Source organism: Triturus cristatus, chromosome 4_2 (genome assembly GCF_964204655.1).
Source record: "Triturus cristatus chromosome 4_2, aTriCri1.1, whole genome shotgun sequence".
In the NCBI taxonomy this organism is placed as follows: domain Eukaryota; kingdom Metazoa; phylum Chordata; class Amphibia; order Caudata; family Salamandridae; genus Triturus; species Triturus cristatus.
In genome coordinates, this window is record NC_140586.1 from 40,683,824 (window position 1) to 40,703,023 (window position 19,200).

At 45.2% G+C, this 19,200-nt stretch overlaps 1 protein-coding gene across 1 annotated transcript in view; it reads left to right on the forward strand.

Annotated features, from left to right (window-relative positions):
• VAV1 (vav guanine nucleotide exchange factor 1) overlaps window positions 1–19,200 on the forward strand; it is a 415,631-nt gene that overhangs the window by 253,163 nt on the left and 143,268 nt on the right. Inside the window, exons 12-14 of the mRNA XM_085600348.1 lie at window positions 11,785–11,871; window positions 12,186–12,271; window positions 13,306–13,438. Of these exons, the coding sequence (XP_085456474.1) occupies window positions 11,785–11,871; window positions 12,186–12,271; window positions 13,306–13,438 (306 nt within the window). The remainder of the gene's footprint in view (window positions 1–11,784; window positions 11,872–12,185; window positions 12,272–13,305; window positions 13,439–19,200) is intronic.

Below are 19,200 nucleotides of genomic sequence, written 5' to 3' on the forward strand. Positions count from 1 at the left end.
CTGACCTGGTTTTCTAGCTCTAGAGTAGCTTTGCTGACCTGGTTCTCAGGCTGTACAACGGCTCTGCTGACCTGGTTCTCCGGCTGGAGAGCAGCTCTGCTGACCTTGTTCTCTGGCTCTAAAGCAGCTCTGCTGACCTGGTTCTCTGGCTCTAAAGCAGCTCTGCTGACCTAGTTCTCTGGCTCCACAGCAGCTCTGCTGACCTGGTTCTTTGGCTGTAAAGCAGCTCTGCTGACCTGGTTCTCTGGCTCTACAGCGACTCTGCTGGCCTGGTTCTCTGTCTCTAAAGCAGCTCTGCTGACCTGGTTCTCTGTCTCTAAAGCAGCTCTGCTGACCTCGTTCTCAGGCTCTAAAGCAGCTCTGCTGACCTGGTTCTCTGGCTCTAGAGTGGCTCTGCTGACCTGGTTCTTTGGCTCTACAACAACTTTGCTGACCTGGTTCTCCGGCTTTACAGCAGCTCTGCTGATCTGGTTCTCTGGCTCTACAACGGCTCTGATGACCTTGTTCTCTGGCTCTAAAGCAGCTCTGCTGACCTGGTTCTCTGGCTCTAGAGCGGCTTTGCTGACCTGGTTCTCTGGCTCTAGAGCAGCTCTGCTGACCTGGTTTTCTAGCTCTAGAGTAGCTTTGCTGACCTGGTTCTCAGGCTGTACAACGGCTCTGCTGACCTGGTTCTCCGGCTCGAGAGCAGCTCTGCTGACCTTGTTCTCTGGCTCTACAGCGGCTCTGCTGACCTGGCTCTACAGCAGCGCTGCTGACCTGGTTCTCTGGCTCTATAGGAGCTCTGCTGACCTGCATCTCTGGCTCTACAGCAGCTCTGCTGACTTGGTTCTCTGGCTCTAGAGCAGCTCTCCTGACCTGGTTCTTGGGCTCTAGAGCAGCTCTGCTGACCGGGTTCTCTGGCTTTGAAGCAGCTCTGCTGACCTGGTCCTCTGGCTCAAGAGCAGCTTTGCTGACCTGGTTCTTCGGCTGTACAATGGCTCTGCTGACCTGGTTCTTTGGCTGTAGAGCAGCTCTGCTGACCTGGTTCTCTTGCTCTACAACGGCTCTGCTGACCTGGTTCTCAGGCTCTAGAGCAGCTCTGCTGACCGAGTTCTCTGGCTCTAGAGCAGCTCTGCTGACCTGGTTCTCTGGCTGTACAGCAGCTCTGCTGACCTGGTTGTCTGACTCTACAGCAGCTTTGCTGACCTGGTTCTGTGGCTCTAAAGCAGCTCTGCTGACCCGGTTCTTTGGCTGGAAAGCAGCTCTGCTGACCTGGTTCTCTGGCTCTACAACGGCTCTCCTGATCTGCCTCTCAGTCTCTAGAGCAGCTCTGCTGACCTGGTTCTCTGGCTCTAAAGCAGCTCTGCTGCCCTGGTTCTCTTGCTCTAGAGCGGCTCTGCTGACCTGGTTCTCTGGCTCTACAGCAGCTCTGCTGACCTAGTTCTTTGGCTCTGGAGCAGCTCTGCTGACCTGGTTCTCTGGCTCTACAACGCCTTTTCTGACCTGGTTCTCTGGCTCAACAGCAGCTCTGCTGACCTGGCTCTACAACGGCTCTGCTGACCTGTTTCTCTGGCTCTAAAGCAGCTTTGCTGACCTGGTTCTCAGGCTCTAGAGCAGCTCTGCTGACCTGATTCTCTGGCTCTAAAGCACCTCTGGTGACCTGGTTCTATGGCTCTACAGCAGCTCTGCTGACCTAGTTCTCTGGCTGTGGAGCAGCTCTGCTGACCTGGTTCTCTGGCTCTACAACGGCTTTGCTGACCTGGTTATCTGGCTCTACAGCAGCTCTGCTGACCTGCTTCTCTGGCTCTACAACGGCTCTGTTGACCTGGTTCTCTGGCTCTAAAGTAGCTCTGCTGACCTGGTTCTCTGGCTCTTTAGCAACTCTGCTGACCTGCTTCTCTGGCTCTACAACGGCTCTGTTGACCTGGTTCTCTGGCTCTGCAGCGGCTTTGTTGACCTGGTTCTCTGGCTCTAAAGTAGCTCTGCTGACCTGGTTCTCTGGCTCTAAAGCAGCTCTGCTGACCTGGTTCTCTGGCTCTAAAGCAGCTCTGCTGACCTGGTTCTCTGGCTCTAGAGCAGCTCTGCTGACCTGGTTCTCTGGCTCTACAGCGACTCTGCTGACCTGGGTCTCTGGCTCTACAGAGGCTCTGCTGACCTGGTTCTCTGGGTCTACAGCGGCTCTGCTGACCTGGTTCTCTGGCTCTACAGCGACTCTGCTGACCTGGTTCTCTGGGTCTAAAGCAGCTCTGCTGACCTGGTTCTCAAACTCTACAGCAGCTCTGCTGACCGAGTTCTCTGGCTCTAGAGCAGCCCTACTGACCTGGTTCTCTGTCTCTACAGCGGCTCTGCTGACCTGGTTCTCTGGCTCTACAGCGACTCTGCTGACCTGGTTCTCTGGCTCTAAAGCAGCTCTGCTGACCTGGTTCTCAAACTCTACAGCAGCTCTGCTGACCGAGTTCTCTGGCTCTACAGCGGCTCTGCTGACTGGTTCTCTGGCTCTACAACGGCTCTGCTGACCTGGTTCTCTGGCTGTACAGCAGCTCTGCTGACCTGGTTCTCTGGCTCTACAGCAGCTTTGCTGACCTTGTTCCCTGGCTGTACAGCAGCTCTGCTGACCTGGTTGTCTGACTCTACAGCAGCTTTGCTGACCTGGTTCTGTGGCTCTAAAGCAGCTCTGCTGACCTGGTTCTTTGGCTGGAAAGCAGCTCTGCTGACCTGGTTCTCTGGCTCTACAACGGCTCTCCTGATCTGCCTCTCAGTCTCTAGAGCAGCTCTGCTGACCTGGTTCTCTGGCTCTAAAGCAGCTCTGCTGCCCTGGTTCTCTTGCTCTAGAGCGGCTCTGCTGACCTGGTTCTCTGGCTCTACAGCAGCTCTGCTGACCTAGTTCTTTGGCTCTGGAGCAGCTCTGCTGACCTGGTTCTCTGGCTCTACAACGCCTTTGCTGACCTGGTTCTCTGGCTCAACAGCAGCTCTGCTGACCTGGCTCTACAACGGCTCTGCTGACCTGTTTCTCTGGCTCTAAAGCAGCTTTGCTGACCTGGTTCTCTGGCTCTACCACGGCTCTGCTGACCTGGTTCTCTGGCTCGAAAGCAGCTCTGCTGACCTGGTTCTCTGGCTCTACAGCGGCTCTGTTGACCTGGTTCTCTGGCTCTACAGCGGCTCTGCTGACCTGGTTCTCTGGCTCTACAGCGGCTCTGCTGACCTGGTTCTCTGGCTCTACAGCGGCTCTGCTGACTTGGTTCTCTGGCTCTAGAGCAGCTCTGCTGGCCTGGTTCTTAGGTTCTAGAGCAGCTCTGCTGACCTGGTTCTCTGGCTTTGAAGCAGCTCTGCAGACCTGATTCTCTGGCTGTAAGAGCAGCTCTGGTGACCTGGTTCTCTCGCTCTACAACGGCTCTGCTGATCTGGTTGCGACAGATATTGGGTCGATTCTGAAGAAAAGTTATCCAGCAGTAAATTTCTGACATTTTGGAATTGGCAGAGGATTGTAGGAGTACTCCCGGGAAACCATGATGACAATCAGACTTTCGTGAGGCCAGTTGTGGAATTCTTTGTAAATATCAACGTTTTCACATGCGTATATGGGTAGTTTTGGAAACAAATATAGGTAATGTACATTTACGCATGCGCAGATGCCTCTCAATTACAGAAACCCATTCCCCTGCATCGCAAACAATTTTGGGTGAGTCTGTTCTCCGTTTCCACCCTCCTTAAAGACTACTCCTGCCTGGACAATATTGCGATAACACCCACAAACACGCAAGCGTGGCGGGGAGAAACTTCCAGTCCCAGAGCATTCCGCTCTGGCACAGTGAGCAGGAGACTAGGAGGGACTGGCGATGTGCACGCGTTCACATCTCCTGTCCGTACGCATGCACATCTCCCGTCCCCGTTTGGCCAAGTAGGGGGAGAGGATGTGGTCTGTCGGCTAAACTGCCGACTTTGGTGCAGGAAACTTGGGTTCGAGCCTCAAGGTCGCGTCCACATCCTGTGATTCTGGGCTAATCATGTAATCTCCTGTGCCTAAATGTGTAATGTAAATATGGTGCTCATGTAAAGCGCTCAAATACCTTCGGGTTGAATTCGCGCTATATAAATATGCACAAAAAAAAAAAGAAGAAACCGACAACAATAGATCTCGCCAAGGTGGCAGCACATGCGCTGCGTCGCTAGGCGAGACCTAAAAAAAACCATGGATTTAGGCCCAGATCTCTGTACTGGGGGCGAGTGTTTGACATTATTTCAGAATTCCATCCATCTATTGTTCTTTTTGCATGTTTACTTTAAGTTCCATGTTCACTTTAATTCTTTATTCCAAATGTTACGAGAGATGAGCTTACCTTAAAGTCTTGCCGAAAGATTTCATCATTGGGCAGCTGCCAAACATATGCATGTCATCTGTTTGTTGCCGATCACATTTTTTACATCTCTCTGATTGCAACAGTTTCTGATAACCTGGTTATCTTCTTAGGATACCAATATATTATATGAAGTGTGAAGAAAAGATTCTTTCCAAGTGACGCAGACTTGATCATCATCATCAAAGTACTTTATTTGATTAAAAGATATAATCATAAAAGTTCATACAAATACTTTAACGTACACTGTTAATCATATTCTCATAAAATATTTGATATAAAATAACATAAATATAGATAAGAACCGAATCAAATATGTTTCAAATTGCCATAAACAAGTTGGTTAGCCTCTTATCAATTTGTGATATCTAAAGCGTAATTGAGTTGCACCAGTAAAGTGCATTTTTTAGACACGCTTCCACAGAATGGGACACATGATAATTTGGGAGCATCCGCAAGTAGTAATCAACAGGACTATATTGATTAAAGCCCTGGCTTTTAAGTATCGGCAATGTAAAAAGTTACCTAAAAACGTAGTAAAACTTACAAAAGAATATAAAATGTGCTAGGGTTTGTGGGAATGACTCTTTTGCTAGGACGCCGCAGGATGGAATTTGGGTCAAATTGGCCAAGAGGGAAAGTCTGATAACATCTGATTGTACTGCAATGGAACTTCATCAGTAACATCCTTTCCCTTATATTATTAACATACAATAGATATGGCTCAATCCCATTGGTCATTTATAAACTCATCAGTTCTCTCATGGTAGGCCTCATCACCTCTCTTTCTTCCCTGTTGATCGCTGCGTTTTTTTAAGAACAGGTTTTTAATTTTGGAGCACTCTCCCTTTAAGATGGTGCATAAGTTAGAAACTAACTCTACCCAAAGCTTTTAATGAGTTTTGTATATATTTTAGCCTAGGGATTCTCAGGTCATAATCACAGGACAGACAGTGTCATTTATAATTTCATGGTTAAAAGAGGCCTCTGGGTTGCTCCAGATGGAGATCCAGAGAAGAAGGGGGCAAGCCCCACGAGTCTGTGACATAACCCAGTCCCAGCTCTTCGTGTATAAAATGCAGTGGTGTGCCTGGTCGAAGACCAAGAAGCTGCCTACATAAACTATTGTTCTCCCTCTGAACACTGCTACAATTTCTATACCCCCATGTTCCTGCCCCGTAAGTGAGAACAGGTAGACATTTCAATTTGCAGATTTCCAGCTATGGTGCAATAGGTGTACTGCCTACTCTGGTGGATACATTGAAAAGGGACCCCACCTCACTGTTAAATCATAAGCATCGATTAGAGAGACAGGGCACAAAACTAGGGAATTTCAATGACCTTGGTGATGTTAGTTCCCTTCAGGATATTGGTCTTACCTTGGAGCGCTGCTGGCTGCACACCATATTGTGTGACTTGGTGACGTTTGTATCCAAGTCCAATTCATCCATAAAGGATATAAATTTGTCAACTAGGGTCTGAAGCTCGTTGGATGTGCGGGGAAAGCAGAGCCGCAACATCAGCATATATCAATTTTGATACTGGGTTGGACTTGATCCTGACTAAATCATGGCAGTTACTAATGAGGAAGGAAACTGAATCGTTAATATATAAGAGAAAAGGAATTGGCGCCAAAACACACATTTGGCAGGCACCTTGCACCAAGGACAACAAAGGGGTACATTTGCCATCTGTGCCAAACCTCATTCTGGCCAAGACCTGGAAGTACAGAGCATGCAAAAAGTCAACCAAATCCTGCGGCATGCCTATTTGCTGAAGAGTGGACCACAACTTGGATCAGTTTACCCTCTCAAATGCACTGCTCAGGTCCATGAAAGCCAGGTATAATGAGCATTTATTCGCAATTGTATATTTCCCCTCTATACTCTTCTCAAGACTCAATTTTGCTTTACCAAGTCCTCTATCATGTGTAAAATCACTCGTCTCGCTACCTTAACTACAGAGTCGAGAAGTGATATTGGCCTGTAACAGTGGGTATCCTGCCTGAGGCCCTTCCTAAATATTGAGACAATAATGGCTTGCTGCCCTGAGACGCGGATCTTACAGGAAGCTGCAGCATTCAGGGCAATAGTAGTAATGGGGGCCCACAGATCAGTGTAGTCTATCCATGGGGTCCCCGTCTGGTCCTGGTGCTTTATTTGAGGGGCTGCAATTAATGGGCTTTATTACCGCCTCGTATTTAAGCCTAATTAATAAGGGGAAAAAAGGACCAATGTCCTCAAGCTCCTCAGGCGTTTGATCCTCAAAGGAGTAGATATGCTTAAAATGGTCAACCCAACTCTGAGGACTGATATTTGAGCCCAGGCCCTCACTCTTCAATGTATGGTGCTGTTTTTCATTAACAATTGCCCAAAATATTTTTGGAGTACTTTTCCTTACACGCGATGGCCAGGCCGTTCCAAGCTTCCTCCTTGATAACTATCTTACGCTTTTTGATTGTAGAGTTATGAGGCTGTCTGGCTTTAAGAATGTGGGGTCTTGGTTTGGAGTTCAGGGCAGCCCTCAGATTTTGGTTCGCAACCCTACACTCTCTATCAAACCACCCTGGGCTGGTAGCAATTGAAATGAGCTTACATTGAAGTCTTGCCGAAAGATTTCAGAGATGCTCTTACCTATACTATTCTAATAATTATTCATCATTGGGCAGCTGACAAACATTTATGTCATCTGTTTGTCGTTTACCACATTTTTTACATCTTTCCCTCTGATTGCAACGTTTTGTTTATGCTAACTTGGTTATCTTCTTAGGAAACCAATATATTCTGTGAAAAGAAAAGATTCTTTCTAAGCGGTGCAGTATTTACTGTAATATATAAAGGGCGTAAGATACTTGCCATAAATTGTCACGCTCCAGCGTCTGAAAAGCACTTTTCCCAGATCTAGCAAGATACACTTAAGAATGTGTCTGCTGCTTACCGTAGCATGGAGTACCACATCATAATTTTTTTCCTCCTCATGCTCACATTTTGTAATTCAACCTCCATCTTTGATGGAGTTGCAGTTCTTTATTTTATTCTTGAGATCCATGATGGCAATTGTAGATATCAAGTCCCAAATCCATGCCAAGTTGTAATAATATGGCACTTTCAGAAGGCTCTTAATTTCATAGTACAACCTTACCACAGACTTTAGTATTTTTAGCCAGACTTTTTCAAAGTATTGTGGGTCAGCACATTTTTATATGAAATGAATCCTGCAAATGCCGTCCAGCATTTCTTGAAGCATTGGGCCCCAGCTTAGAATTATTTGGATAGGAAACTAATTAGAACATTTTTTATTGGAAAGCCCAACAGTATAGTTGTAAATATGGTAGTCTGGGCCCCCCTTTAACTGGCCTTATCCTTAATTGGTTCCAGGAAATCATATGGCTTTTGGAGTTCCAAATAAAATAATTAATCTTCTATTGCAATTTCACTAAGTCCTTTGTATTAGACTTTAATGGAATGCAAATAAACAAGCGTTTAACTTTTGAGAGGATGGACATTTTGACAAGATTCATTGTCCCATATATAGTCAATTGATTATTTTCCCACAACTTAATGGTCTTATCTGTCTCGTTAACAACTGCACTTAAATGCTTTCCCAGAATTTTGGCACTGCCAATTTCTGTTTTTACTCTATATTCTAACTGCGTTTTACTCCTGTCCTTCTTTAGGTTTTGCTTGACTGTGAGGATGGCTGTGGAGTTGCAATTGTTCCATGTCTTTGATTAAGCTTTCTAAATATTGAAACTCAGTCCTTTGTGTTCTGGCCTACTCTCTGGATATTTTTGTACCTATCCTCCTTATATGTATCCCAAATTATCTCTATACAGGAGGTACCAAGATTAAATCTAAGTAATTCTCTCGATATATCTTTTATCTCCCCAAATATGGCCTGATCTAATAACAGTTTACAATCCATGGTCCATCTGTGGTACGACTGGAGGTTAAGTGTTTTTAATTTTAAATTCAATGCTGCACGATCGGAGATGCTAATTGGTGAGTGTGAAACATTGCCTTCATATCCCACAAGTCACAGTTCTGTGGAAGGTAGAGGGGAACATGCCGGCCTGCTATCAAGCAGGACGGGAGCTCTGCTAGAACTCTTAGATACTCACTGTAGTAGTATGTAGAGGTACTTACCTGGATACAACATCTAGCGAATACCCTGAAGTTGCCTCAGAAAGGGGTGGATCACGGAAGTAGAGGCTGGAAAGACAAGCGCCTCAACTGGACGGGATTGGGAGGCAGGGCATCTGTGAGGCTAGTCAGTGGCTCTGCCTGAGAGGGCATGTGCAGGGTGTAGTTGGCAGTCAGTGCCACCAGCAGCACAGGGCTGTGTACCTGTAGCTGGCTTTGCTGCGTTCATTGAGGATCTCCTGCCTCCCACCTTTATGTCTGAACGAAGGCGGGGACTCAGAGTAGTGGAATAGCATAAAAGGAAATAAATGAGCCCCCTGAAGCAAAAGAAAGTGGAGCTGGTAAACCGATGGTCAATTATCAGTGCAGAGAAAAAAGAAGGGTAAGGAACGCAAAGTCTAAACAAGGTGGCTGAATCATAGCATTGGTCCCAAACCTCCTCTAAAAATGGTAAATAACCACAAATATTGAATAAGGCTAAAACAATAGAACGTGAGGGTGGCATGGTATATTGATGGTCACCCAGCAATTGGGGCAAGAGGTCATCATAGGGCAATGAGGTTCGGCTTAAATGCAGCAAAGCTTAATCTGTAATGAAACCTAAAGCAATATCCAACCCACTGTTCCAAGCTACTGGGACAAGCACTGGCAACAACATTTGTAAAGTACTGCATAAGAGTCTGGGGAGATTGGAAGCCTGTAAAAGGTTGGAGACCTACCCCATCACTTAGATCATCTCCCTGGGTTGTTGAAAAGGAAACAACGGAGCAAGTGGGGGAGACCACATCAATGGGTAAAAGGTATGGAAACGGCCTTCCAGTGTTTTACGCAGCCTCAGGATAAGCATTAAGGCATCAGTGGACATTGGTATGGGGCAGATAGATAACATTTCGAGTTATACTCTGGTGCATACAGCGGGAAGTGGGTCTGACTACCTGGTAGCTCCAGAGAGCTGCTTAATGAATAAATACAAGATTTTGTCTAGGCACATTTAAGAGATGTAACGACAAAAACAAAGGGGTGTGTTCCTGGACCGAAACCTGGAAACACTATTTTAACAGAAAGAGGACGTGTAGAAAGAACAAAATCGTCACCTAAACACACTAATGATGCTTTGTAGAGCATGTTTTAACCATTGTAGCCAAAGTCAATTGTAAAACAGCTGAAGAATATCAGAGGGGGATACAGAAAGCCTGTTCACCTTTAGAGAGGAAAGCAGACGAGTTAGGAAACAGAGCTTCTTTACTTGGAAAAGCTATGCCGGAAACTAAATTATATTTTGAAAAAAATACCCAGGATATATTTAGACTTGGGGATATATCTAGACTTAGGACACAAGAAGAGTCAATTTTGGAAACCAAGAGAGGATTGAAAATCGCTATAAGAGAAATAACCTCATGTTATTAAAAATACCGGAAAGTCTAGAAGGTAATTGCTTAAAACATTTTGTAAAAGCCTTCGTCAATGGAGTCATTTTTAACAGCTATTCAAAAGTAAACCTTGATAAAGGAATTCAGAGAGTAAACAGACACCCCTTCAAAAGAAAGTCTTACAGGCAAAGCCCTAAGAACATTTTGGTAAAGTCGCAGACCTACTCAGTTAACGAGCAAAGATTGGGAATAACATTGAAGGCGACATCTTTAGGGGTGAGAGCCTGTGTGCTTCTGATGCGTTCAGATACTTGCCGGGCCACTGAAAGAGAGGCAGCGGAAACTGGATAAGAGAATGTAAGCCCATCAGCAACTTAGGGCAAAGATACAGGTAACGTTTCTTGCAATCTTAAGAGTAATGTGGCAAAAAAATGCACAATTTTCGAAATGCAGAACTTCTAAAACGTGAAATAAAAAGTTAAGCAGGAAGGGCTGAGGGAAGGGTAGAATTAGCAGCCATGTATCCTCATATGTATGACTTACTTTTTTCACCTACTTTAGCTGTGTATGGTTTCCTCTTTTTGTTATTTTGTGTGAAGGGCCAGCAGCAACTAAACTGGCGCTGAGTTTGTGCCTTCAGTAGGGAAGGTTCCCCGTGAAAGGAGGAGGACATATAAAATCAATAGCTTTGGTCGATGGGCTCTAGCTAGCATTACAATTAATAGTCAGGTATGTGTGAGGGTTATTACAGGCACAATATAGATGACTGTCATTATCTGGACTGCCCAGTAAAGCACTTGTTAGAATGGCAAGATCTGCTAACTTCAGCGCTTTGCTTAACAATAGACTGGACAGGTCTACAACTCGCTCTATAATAAATACCCCCAAATTAGGTGTGTTCTTAAAATGATACAGAATTTACTTGTTAAGTGATGTACGGTGGGAACATACGAGGGAGCAAAGAGGTTATACCTATCCCTCAAAGAAATATGGACCCTGGAATTTATGCCAACCCAACGTTTTTTCAAATCTCAGGGTCTGCACTTGCAAAAGGGCTTTGTACATGAGGTCCTGAATACGTTTAGAACTCACTAAGAGTCAAAATATTGTTAAAAGAAATCTCAATTTGCCTTTGTTAAATCATGAAAACGTACACTTTTCACTGTCGTCGAGTACATAAAATACACATGTTTTAAAAACGATAATGGTTTGAGGTGTTAGAAGTGAGGGAGAACACAAAATCATTTTTTTTACATACAAGCAACACATTCTGAAAGCTGTTATCAAGACACAGGTCTGTGCCTCAAAAGCTGCTTTCATTGTTTTGATCACTATAACATGTCACCTTACATGTCATTTTAACATGTCACTAAAGCAGTCAGTATAGTATTTAATAATTGACCTGGCTGAAAAGATTATGTGGGCCTTTATGCACTGCCACTCCTGGCAACTGTGTGAATGTGGCAGGTTTTAAGGCCCCAATGGTAACAAATAGTACAAAGCAACATGGAAATGCCATTTTCACGCCTTATGATAGGAATAAAGAACTGCTCCTTTCTTCTTGCCAGTCTTCTGAAGCGTGAAAAAGGAACATACTCATTCAGTCATATCAAAGGAATATATAAAACTTTTAGTTTTCAAAATTTGACATGGACAAAATATATTTCTGTGTTTGAGTTCCTCATCCTATTCTGATACTCTCTTGACCTTTCTACACATTTTTTGTGGGTCTTTCTTTAATCCTTTTTATTGTTTTTGAGTGTCATTGTCAACAGAATGCCAACATGTCATTTAGAATGTATAGGCTCAATTCTGAAGGTAGTTGCTATGGAATGCTGGTGGCTTTGCTCTGAGCTCATTGAAGGTTGCTTGAGCTACCCTTGCTCTTGTGCATTGGTCAGTTGGAAGGAACCATTTAAAAATGTTTTTCCCTCCTAGGATTTAGCACAATGTGTGAACGAAGTGAAGCGAGATAACGAAACACTGCGGCAGATCACCAACTTCCAGCTCTCCATAGAGAACCTGGTAGGTGCAGGGCTGGGCCACAGTCTGATTTGGTAATGTTTGCAGTAGTGATAGGTGTTTGTTTTGAAGTTTAATGGGGGACCTTTTCGGAGCTTGAGTGAGTATGTATCCCCCAGTTTGGCACAGCTCAGCTGCTGATTTAATGTGTGATCTTCGATACATTCCTGCACCTCAAGTACCTAACCGTTGTCAGCCAGGTCTTCTGGAGACTCTGATGACCTTGGCCAATCGCCTCTATCCCTCGGGTCGCAAGTCTCATCCAAGCTCTGCCTTGCTCTCAGAGACAAATTGTAATCTGGTTCCTTTTCTTGTAGAATGAATCGTTGGCGCACTACGGTAGACCGAAAACAGATGGGGAACTAAAGATCACCAGTGTGGAGAAGCGATCAAAAATGGACCGGTGAGGCACTGTGAAGGAAACGGGCCCAGGCTAGAATTTAGGATAGAATATAGGCTGCTCGGGGCCATAGAGGGGGGGCACAGATTCTTCAGAGTGTATAACACTAGGAATCAGTACCTAGTCACCACAGGGTCTTAATTGGGGTGTTAATGGCTGCAGAGGGCCAGTGTGGGTGAAACATCACTTGAGGGGCCAGGGAAAAACATCTCTCCTACACTCTCACCCCTTTGAGAGGTGGCCTCAGTCATACCCTCTTATTCCACTCCTCTGACATGTTGCCTCTTTCACATCATTTCATCTTCAAACCTCTAACAAGTGCCTTTGCTCATATCTTCTCACTTTTCTAAAATGTCGACCTATCATCTCAGCCATCTGAGAGGCTTATCCCCGTTCCTGTGCCCTGACTGTACCTTTTAAATGTGACTGTTCTCTCTATAAAAAATTTCTGTTGATGTTTGCTGTCTTTTCCCCTAGCCTGTCGTTCCATGTCTCCTCTCCCAGACCATTTTTCTCAGGCCTCTGTGATGTGCCTACCTTTTTAACTTCACTCCTCTGAAATGTACCTTGACACCTACTCTCTCAGTTCCATGTCTGATAAGTATAGCCACTCTTCAGTGCTGTCAATCTAAGACGTGGTCTCTCTCCTAGCCATTCTACTTTGACACGTGGCTCTCTTTTTGCCTTTACCCTAGGGAGTTTGAAATCTCATTTAGCCTCTACCTTCTGGTATTTGACCTCTCACCTTTACTCTCCCCTCTAAGAAAGTGACATTCTCCTAACTGGTCCTCTGAGATACAGCCTCTGTTCTAGCCTTTCCCTACTGAGATATGGCCTCTCTCCCCTAAAAGGTGTGACCTCCCTCCTAGCAACAACCCTCTAAAATATAGCCCCTGTCTCACCTTTCCACCTCTGAAACGGGGCCTTTCACCTAGGCTCACCGCTTGGAGATACGGCCCCACTCACAGACTTTCCCCTGTAAAATATGTCCTCTCTTATAGCCTCTCCCCTCTGAGATGTGGTCTCTGTGTCTTCAGGTATGCCTTTCTGCTGGACAAGGCCTTGCTTCTCTGCAAGAGGAAAGGAGAGACATTTGAGATGAAGGATTTCATTAATCTGCCCAGTTTCCAAATACGGGACGATTCTGCTGGAGAAAAAGACAATAAGAAGGTAACTAATTATTTGAAAGGAGGAGAATAGCTAAATATGTAGAAAGGAGGTTGTTTGTTCTACTGCAGCAGAGAAAGGATCCATGCCAAGGAGACGTTGAGGACCCACAGTGGGAAGGGTGGTGGGCAGTCCTGTTAAATTATGGAAGGAAGTGTGAAAGACCTCCATAGTTTTTGATGAAAAAGCAGTTGAATGGTAGTACTGTAGTGTGGTGGCGATAGGAGGTATTGTCGAAGTTAAGGAAGGAGGCAACAATTTATGTTGCACTTAGCTTTGTTTAGTACTAATAAAATGCTCCTGCAGAAAATTTGATTTGAAGAAAAGAGTTTACCCCTTATTCCAACTGTGCTGGTAATATCAGGAAGTAAAACAGTTTTTGGCATTTAATGTTACCACACTTTGCAGGTTTAGGTTCTTATGAGAGTTTTGAAGGTTAGACTGAGGAACAATATGGAGTTGTGTTTTTGCTCTACCTCAGAACCACACTATTCCCCCATTTCCACCCTCCTTTCTCCAAGTTATTCATAGAGGGATTTGAGCAAGGTTTTACCATGGGTCAGTGCACAGTTTGTGGCCAACTCAGAAACTGAATAGGATTTCAGATTGCCCACTGCGCTCGGAAGAAACTGACTTTTTTGACTTTGCAAATCTGCAAATGTGCAAAAAACTTCATCAGATTGCAAAATTACAGAAAAAATATTCTCCATACATTTTCCAGTATAGACATGTCATAAGTATGCAATTACTTTGTATCGTAGCTCACAGGTCATGTTTGGCTTGGCTAGGGTTTGTTAGTAACAAAATTATTTTGCTATGTAAAAAAAACATTTTGCATGGCGGAAGGCAAAGGAAAATCGTGAAACTTTGTATTCGTTGCTAAGGGTGAACCTTTGGAACTTTGCAAAGCGTTGCATAAAATAAAATCCACTTCATAAGTTCCAACTTTGACTACGTCTCTCACATGGCAATGTGGTTGTGGATTCCAGTCCCTTATTATTATATAACTGTAAATGTACCAACTGTATCCTGCAAAGTTTAAAAACAAGTTAAATAGTCACTGCAGAGAAGATGGAGGGTTTTTAAAAACAAAAAAATCTTCATTTAGCAATCTTTGAAACATACGGAGAAGATGGCCATTCGTCTCCTGAAAATGCAAGAAACAATTTTCTTAAATGTGAGCAATTTATTCCAAAGCGTGTTGTTATCCGAAACCCACATAAACTTTAATGTACAAGTTGAAGTGGCTTTGTTACGTTTGGCTATAAAAACACACCTGCCAACACCAAGCAAATCAGGAAGAAACATTACTTCTTCCTGATTAGTAATTTTAACAATGGCAGTAGCAGTGCATTTGCATCTGGAATTAGAGATGTTGAACGAGGAATAATATAGGACAAGTCACAGCAGATTCGCTGGAGGAAGTAAGGGCATTCTAGTTTCATGGAAGAGTTGGGGCCACTGGAAGGCATATTGCATATAGAAACGGGGATCCATAGATTTCAATTTCTAGGTCACTAGAATGCACTCTCAGTTCACACTATTCATTCAAAAGAAAGGGAAGGGGCAGCATTTTCAGTTTGATCCAATGTTCTTTAATTTACTTTCCTTGCATGTAAACTCTGGCCAACATGTGTTTCATGATAACAATTCACTTTTTCAGGACCTCAAATTGCTGTGGTTCCGTCACTAAACACAGGAATGTAAACAAACAATCAGTACTTAAAAAAAAAAAATCATGTAGGTGCTTTTTAAGCAGTCTTGATATGCTAGTAACCTAATTTCATATGCCTACATTTGCAAATGTGTTTCCTAAAAGCTTCTATAGCGTGAGTCAATGTGTGTACTTAAATTACTTGAACTATGATTTTACACATTTGATTGAAAATCAAGTTTGACCATAACAAATCATTTGTAATGGTATTCTACAATTTATTAAACCATAAGTGCTATACAATTCATATCAGGTGGTTACACTCAATACACCCCCTATCATTTTAAGACCGAAGGATCATACTTAGTTTATTTTCATTTCTGCCCCTGTAATCATTAGGCCTGGGCAAAAATTTCGTTCCGTTCGCGGAAATTGCGATAATTTGACATTTTTGCGTTCCGCGGAGAGCGCGAAAATGTCAAAAATTCCGGTTTCCGCAGCTTGGCGATAATTTGTTTCTTGCTCGCGCTGTAAAATGATACATTCTCGCGCGCGCGCGATCGCCTTACCTGAATCCCTGCGTTCGCCGACAAGTTTTCTTGATCCGGTCGCGTTCTCCATGAGATGTTGTATTGTTTTTAGCCATTTGCGCTGTCTCGCGACAGTTCGCGCCCGCAGTGACGTCATGCGTCGCGCGATCACGTCTTTCTTCTCGCGATCATGCACCGCGAGAACAACTCAAAACAAGATGGCCGCGCCCGCAAGCAGCCACATGGGTAAGTTGGCGACCCGCAACCATGCAGAAAATCGCGCGAACATGCCGGAAAAAAACTTCCGCATCTTCGCGATATTTCTGCTTGTTTGCGATAATTTTAAACATTCTCGCGATAATTTGCGAAGGTTAATTCCGCAAATTCCGCCCACCCCTAGTAATCATGCATTACCAAGTGAAGCATTTCCACTAGGAGTAAAAATCTCCAAAATACCTTCTTTGACTTATCCCTTATTTCTTATAAAATTTCTCTATATTCATCAGCATATATTCAATCGCATATATTCAATCTCATACATTCATCACATCATATTTTTATGTAGTTTTCCTACAGTAGATATCCATCCTGAAAAAGTATACCACAATAACACCTGGAATCTAGGCACTCTTCATCCACAGAATATGCATTTCAAATACAGCTTTTTACATTGATTGCCCCCTTTCAGATTCACCTTTAAAACCTACATGTCCACAAAATTCATCATACATCCAAGAAGCATGGCTTTCTCACAGCCTGTATTCAGCTAAAATCTCACATTTAAAGTACCAGTTCAGTTATTCATAGATATACACCTGCATCTTCTCATCCCTATTTAAACCTTTTTCCACAGCTCTCAATTTGTGGATCTGTAATATTTTTAGTTGTCTGTTTAATTTACATATCTCCACCTCTTCTGTGCAGGGGAGCCGTTAATAATCTAGTAACCTTCACTTTGGATACTTCCAACAGATGAAAACTGAGTTTCACTTACATAAATCCCAGTTCCACCGCTATTTGCAACTGCGACATGCTCTAGACCCCCACATCCGTCATTTGGAGGCACTTCCTGAGTTTCACCCACTAGAAGGTCGGTTACTAATGGGAGATATTGGGTCACACAAGATTTGACAAATTTATCAGACGCTAAATACTCACACGCATAACACGATACATAAAACTAGGGCGGCATGGGAGGCAGAATTACTAACCCTGACAGATGATGACTAGACTGAGGCCTTAGCCAGTCCTCGGTATGCAGTGGTCTCCTCACGCTACCGCTTCATTCAGTTTAAGTACCTCCATCGGATATATTACACCCGCTGTAGGAGAGTAGGATCCGCTTCTTATAGTTACCCCCAATTTTTGCTGATGTTTCACTGTTTTTTTACTTTAGGCTGGCTAGGGACCTGCTAACCAGGTCCCCAGCCTAGCTGCTTCCTCTCTAAATTGATTACCGGTTGTTTAGGTACACTCCAGATTGGATTCTGGGGTACCCTTATAAGTCCCTAGTATATGGTATACTATGTACCCAGGGCATAGGTACCCCAGAGGCCTACCAGGGGCTGCAGCATGTATTATGCCACCCCTGGTAAGCCTTCTAAAATGACACCACATGACTGCTACTGCAGCCTGGGTAAGGTGGTGCATACACCCCTTACTGAGATATAGGTTCACTATATCTCTCCATATCACTGCACACATAAACCTATCAGTCACCCCTATGGCAGGCCTTACTAATCCTGAAGGCAGGGTGCTGGGTTTTATGTGAGAGGGTGCCCATGCATGAGCAAAGCCCCTCTGCAGCCTTCAAAACCTTTATTGCGGGGTTGTTTGTGATGCAGCCAAACCACTGACTCTTAAGTGCATTATAACCAAACGGTAAATGCTAACTTTGGGGTGGCTGCACGGAAACATGTCGTGTTTGGTGTCAAACGCCTTGGAATCATACCCCCACACCAGTAAGTGATGTGGGAGTATGATCCCACCCTTCTAGAGGGAGAGACATGACAGCACCGGTATACCCGGTACCAGCTTACAGAGCCCTGGCATCACAAAATGGATGCTGCCAGCCACAGACACGAGTCTGCCCTCCTGCTGCTGGACGAAACTCCGGTAGGGGAGGCCTGGACAATAAGTTTCCTGTCACAGGGAGGTGTCCCCACCTCCTTTAGTTTATTAGGGCTGGGTGGGTGCACTCCAAGAGTGCTTTGAAGTTCAGCACTGGGGGCACATTTGGTGTCCCTGTGCATAGTCGAGTGCAAACCAGTTGCAGGGGCTACCAGCCCCTGCTCTGGCACAGCACTGGACAAAGGAAATGGGTGTAGCCACCCCTCTTTCCTGACCCTCCCATAGGTGGGTCCCCTGAGTTTGTCTAACTCCTTCCTTGGGTATAAGAAAGGAACCCCTGGCTACAGGACTTTAGATTACACCTGAACGAAACTCTGATACTGAATCCTGGAGCTTCAACTATCTACGTTGAACTAGATGACTGAAGAATCTCCCTGGGAGTAAAGGAGTTACTCCCCTGCAAGGCAGGCACCAAAGACCCATCTGTCCGGTTTGCATCTCCGAAGCTCCCGCCGGACTCCGAAGAATTTTGCAACACAGGAGGTGGGTTTCTGAGGTTGATCTGTGCACTCAGCAATTCTGAGGCCTGTATCCCTTGTGGAAGACCATGCAACCCGAACCCCCGGACACTGCGACCATTTGCAGAAGCATCGGCTATCCAGCGACTCCTGCAGCTGAGCTTTGGGTTACTTGTAGCCCTGACCCCGAGCAGCATTTGCACCGAAGATTGCCCGCTTACACTCCACGAGTGTTCCGTGAGCTGGCCCTTTGTGTTTTCTCTCGAGGCCCCTTCGCGATCCCTGGTCCGTCGACTGATGGGTCCCTGCGAAGGCAACTTTAACTTCAATTGGTCTTACCTGGTTGCTCCAGTCGTGCCCTGACTCCATGGCTTGGGGAGTACCCAGGACCTTGCCGGTCTGCACTGAAGCATCTTCTCTCTTCCTGCGTGGGTTGCTGTTGCCAAGGCTCGTTGGGTCCAATCGGGGCACCAACACCACAGCACTCAAAATCCTTCGTGGGACAGCTCGAATCCAGCTCCTGGTCGTCCTCGACGCCTCCTGGTCCTCTTGGCTGCAGAGTCAAGCTTCACCTCTTCGCACCTGAAACACCCGACTTCGGTGGGCTTTCGTCTATCGTGCCCCTGGTCACTGGCAAGTGACCCAGACTCTCTCCCCTCTGCTTTCAGGTTCTTCTGATCTTCGATCCAGGCTTGGATCACACCGGACACTCTTCTCCTTCCCGGCAGCAGCACTTTGCAGCAGATCGCCATTGAAATCAACGACGATTCCCGACACCATTTGACATCTATGCACCCGGCTTACCTGGGTGAGGTAACTCGAGTACTATGGTGCTCCCGTGGGTGCTGGCCCTGGAACCCCCTAAGTCTAAAGGGGTTTGCTCAAAGTCCTCTCCTAAGTGTCCTTAACTTCTAAAATTCCTACCGCGACTTTCCCATAGAATAGTACGGGGCTCACGGCTGTGTTCTCACACTGCGCACGTCCCCTGTGGGT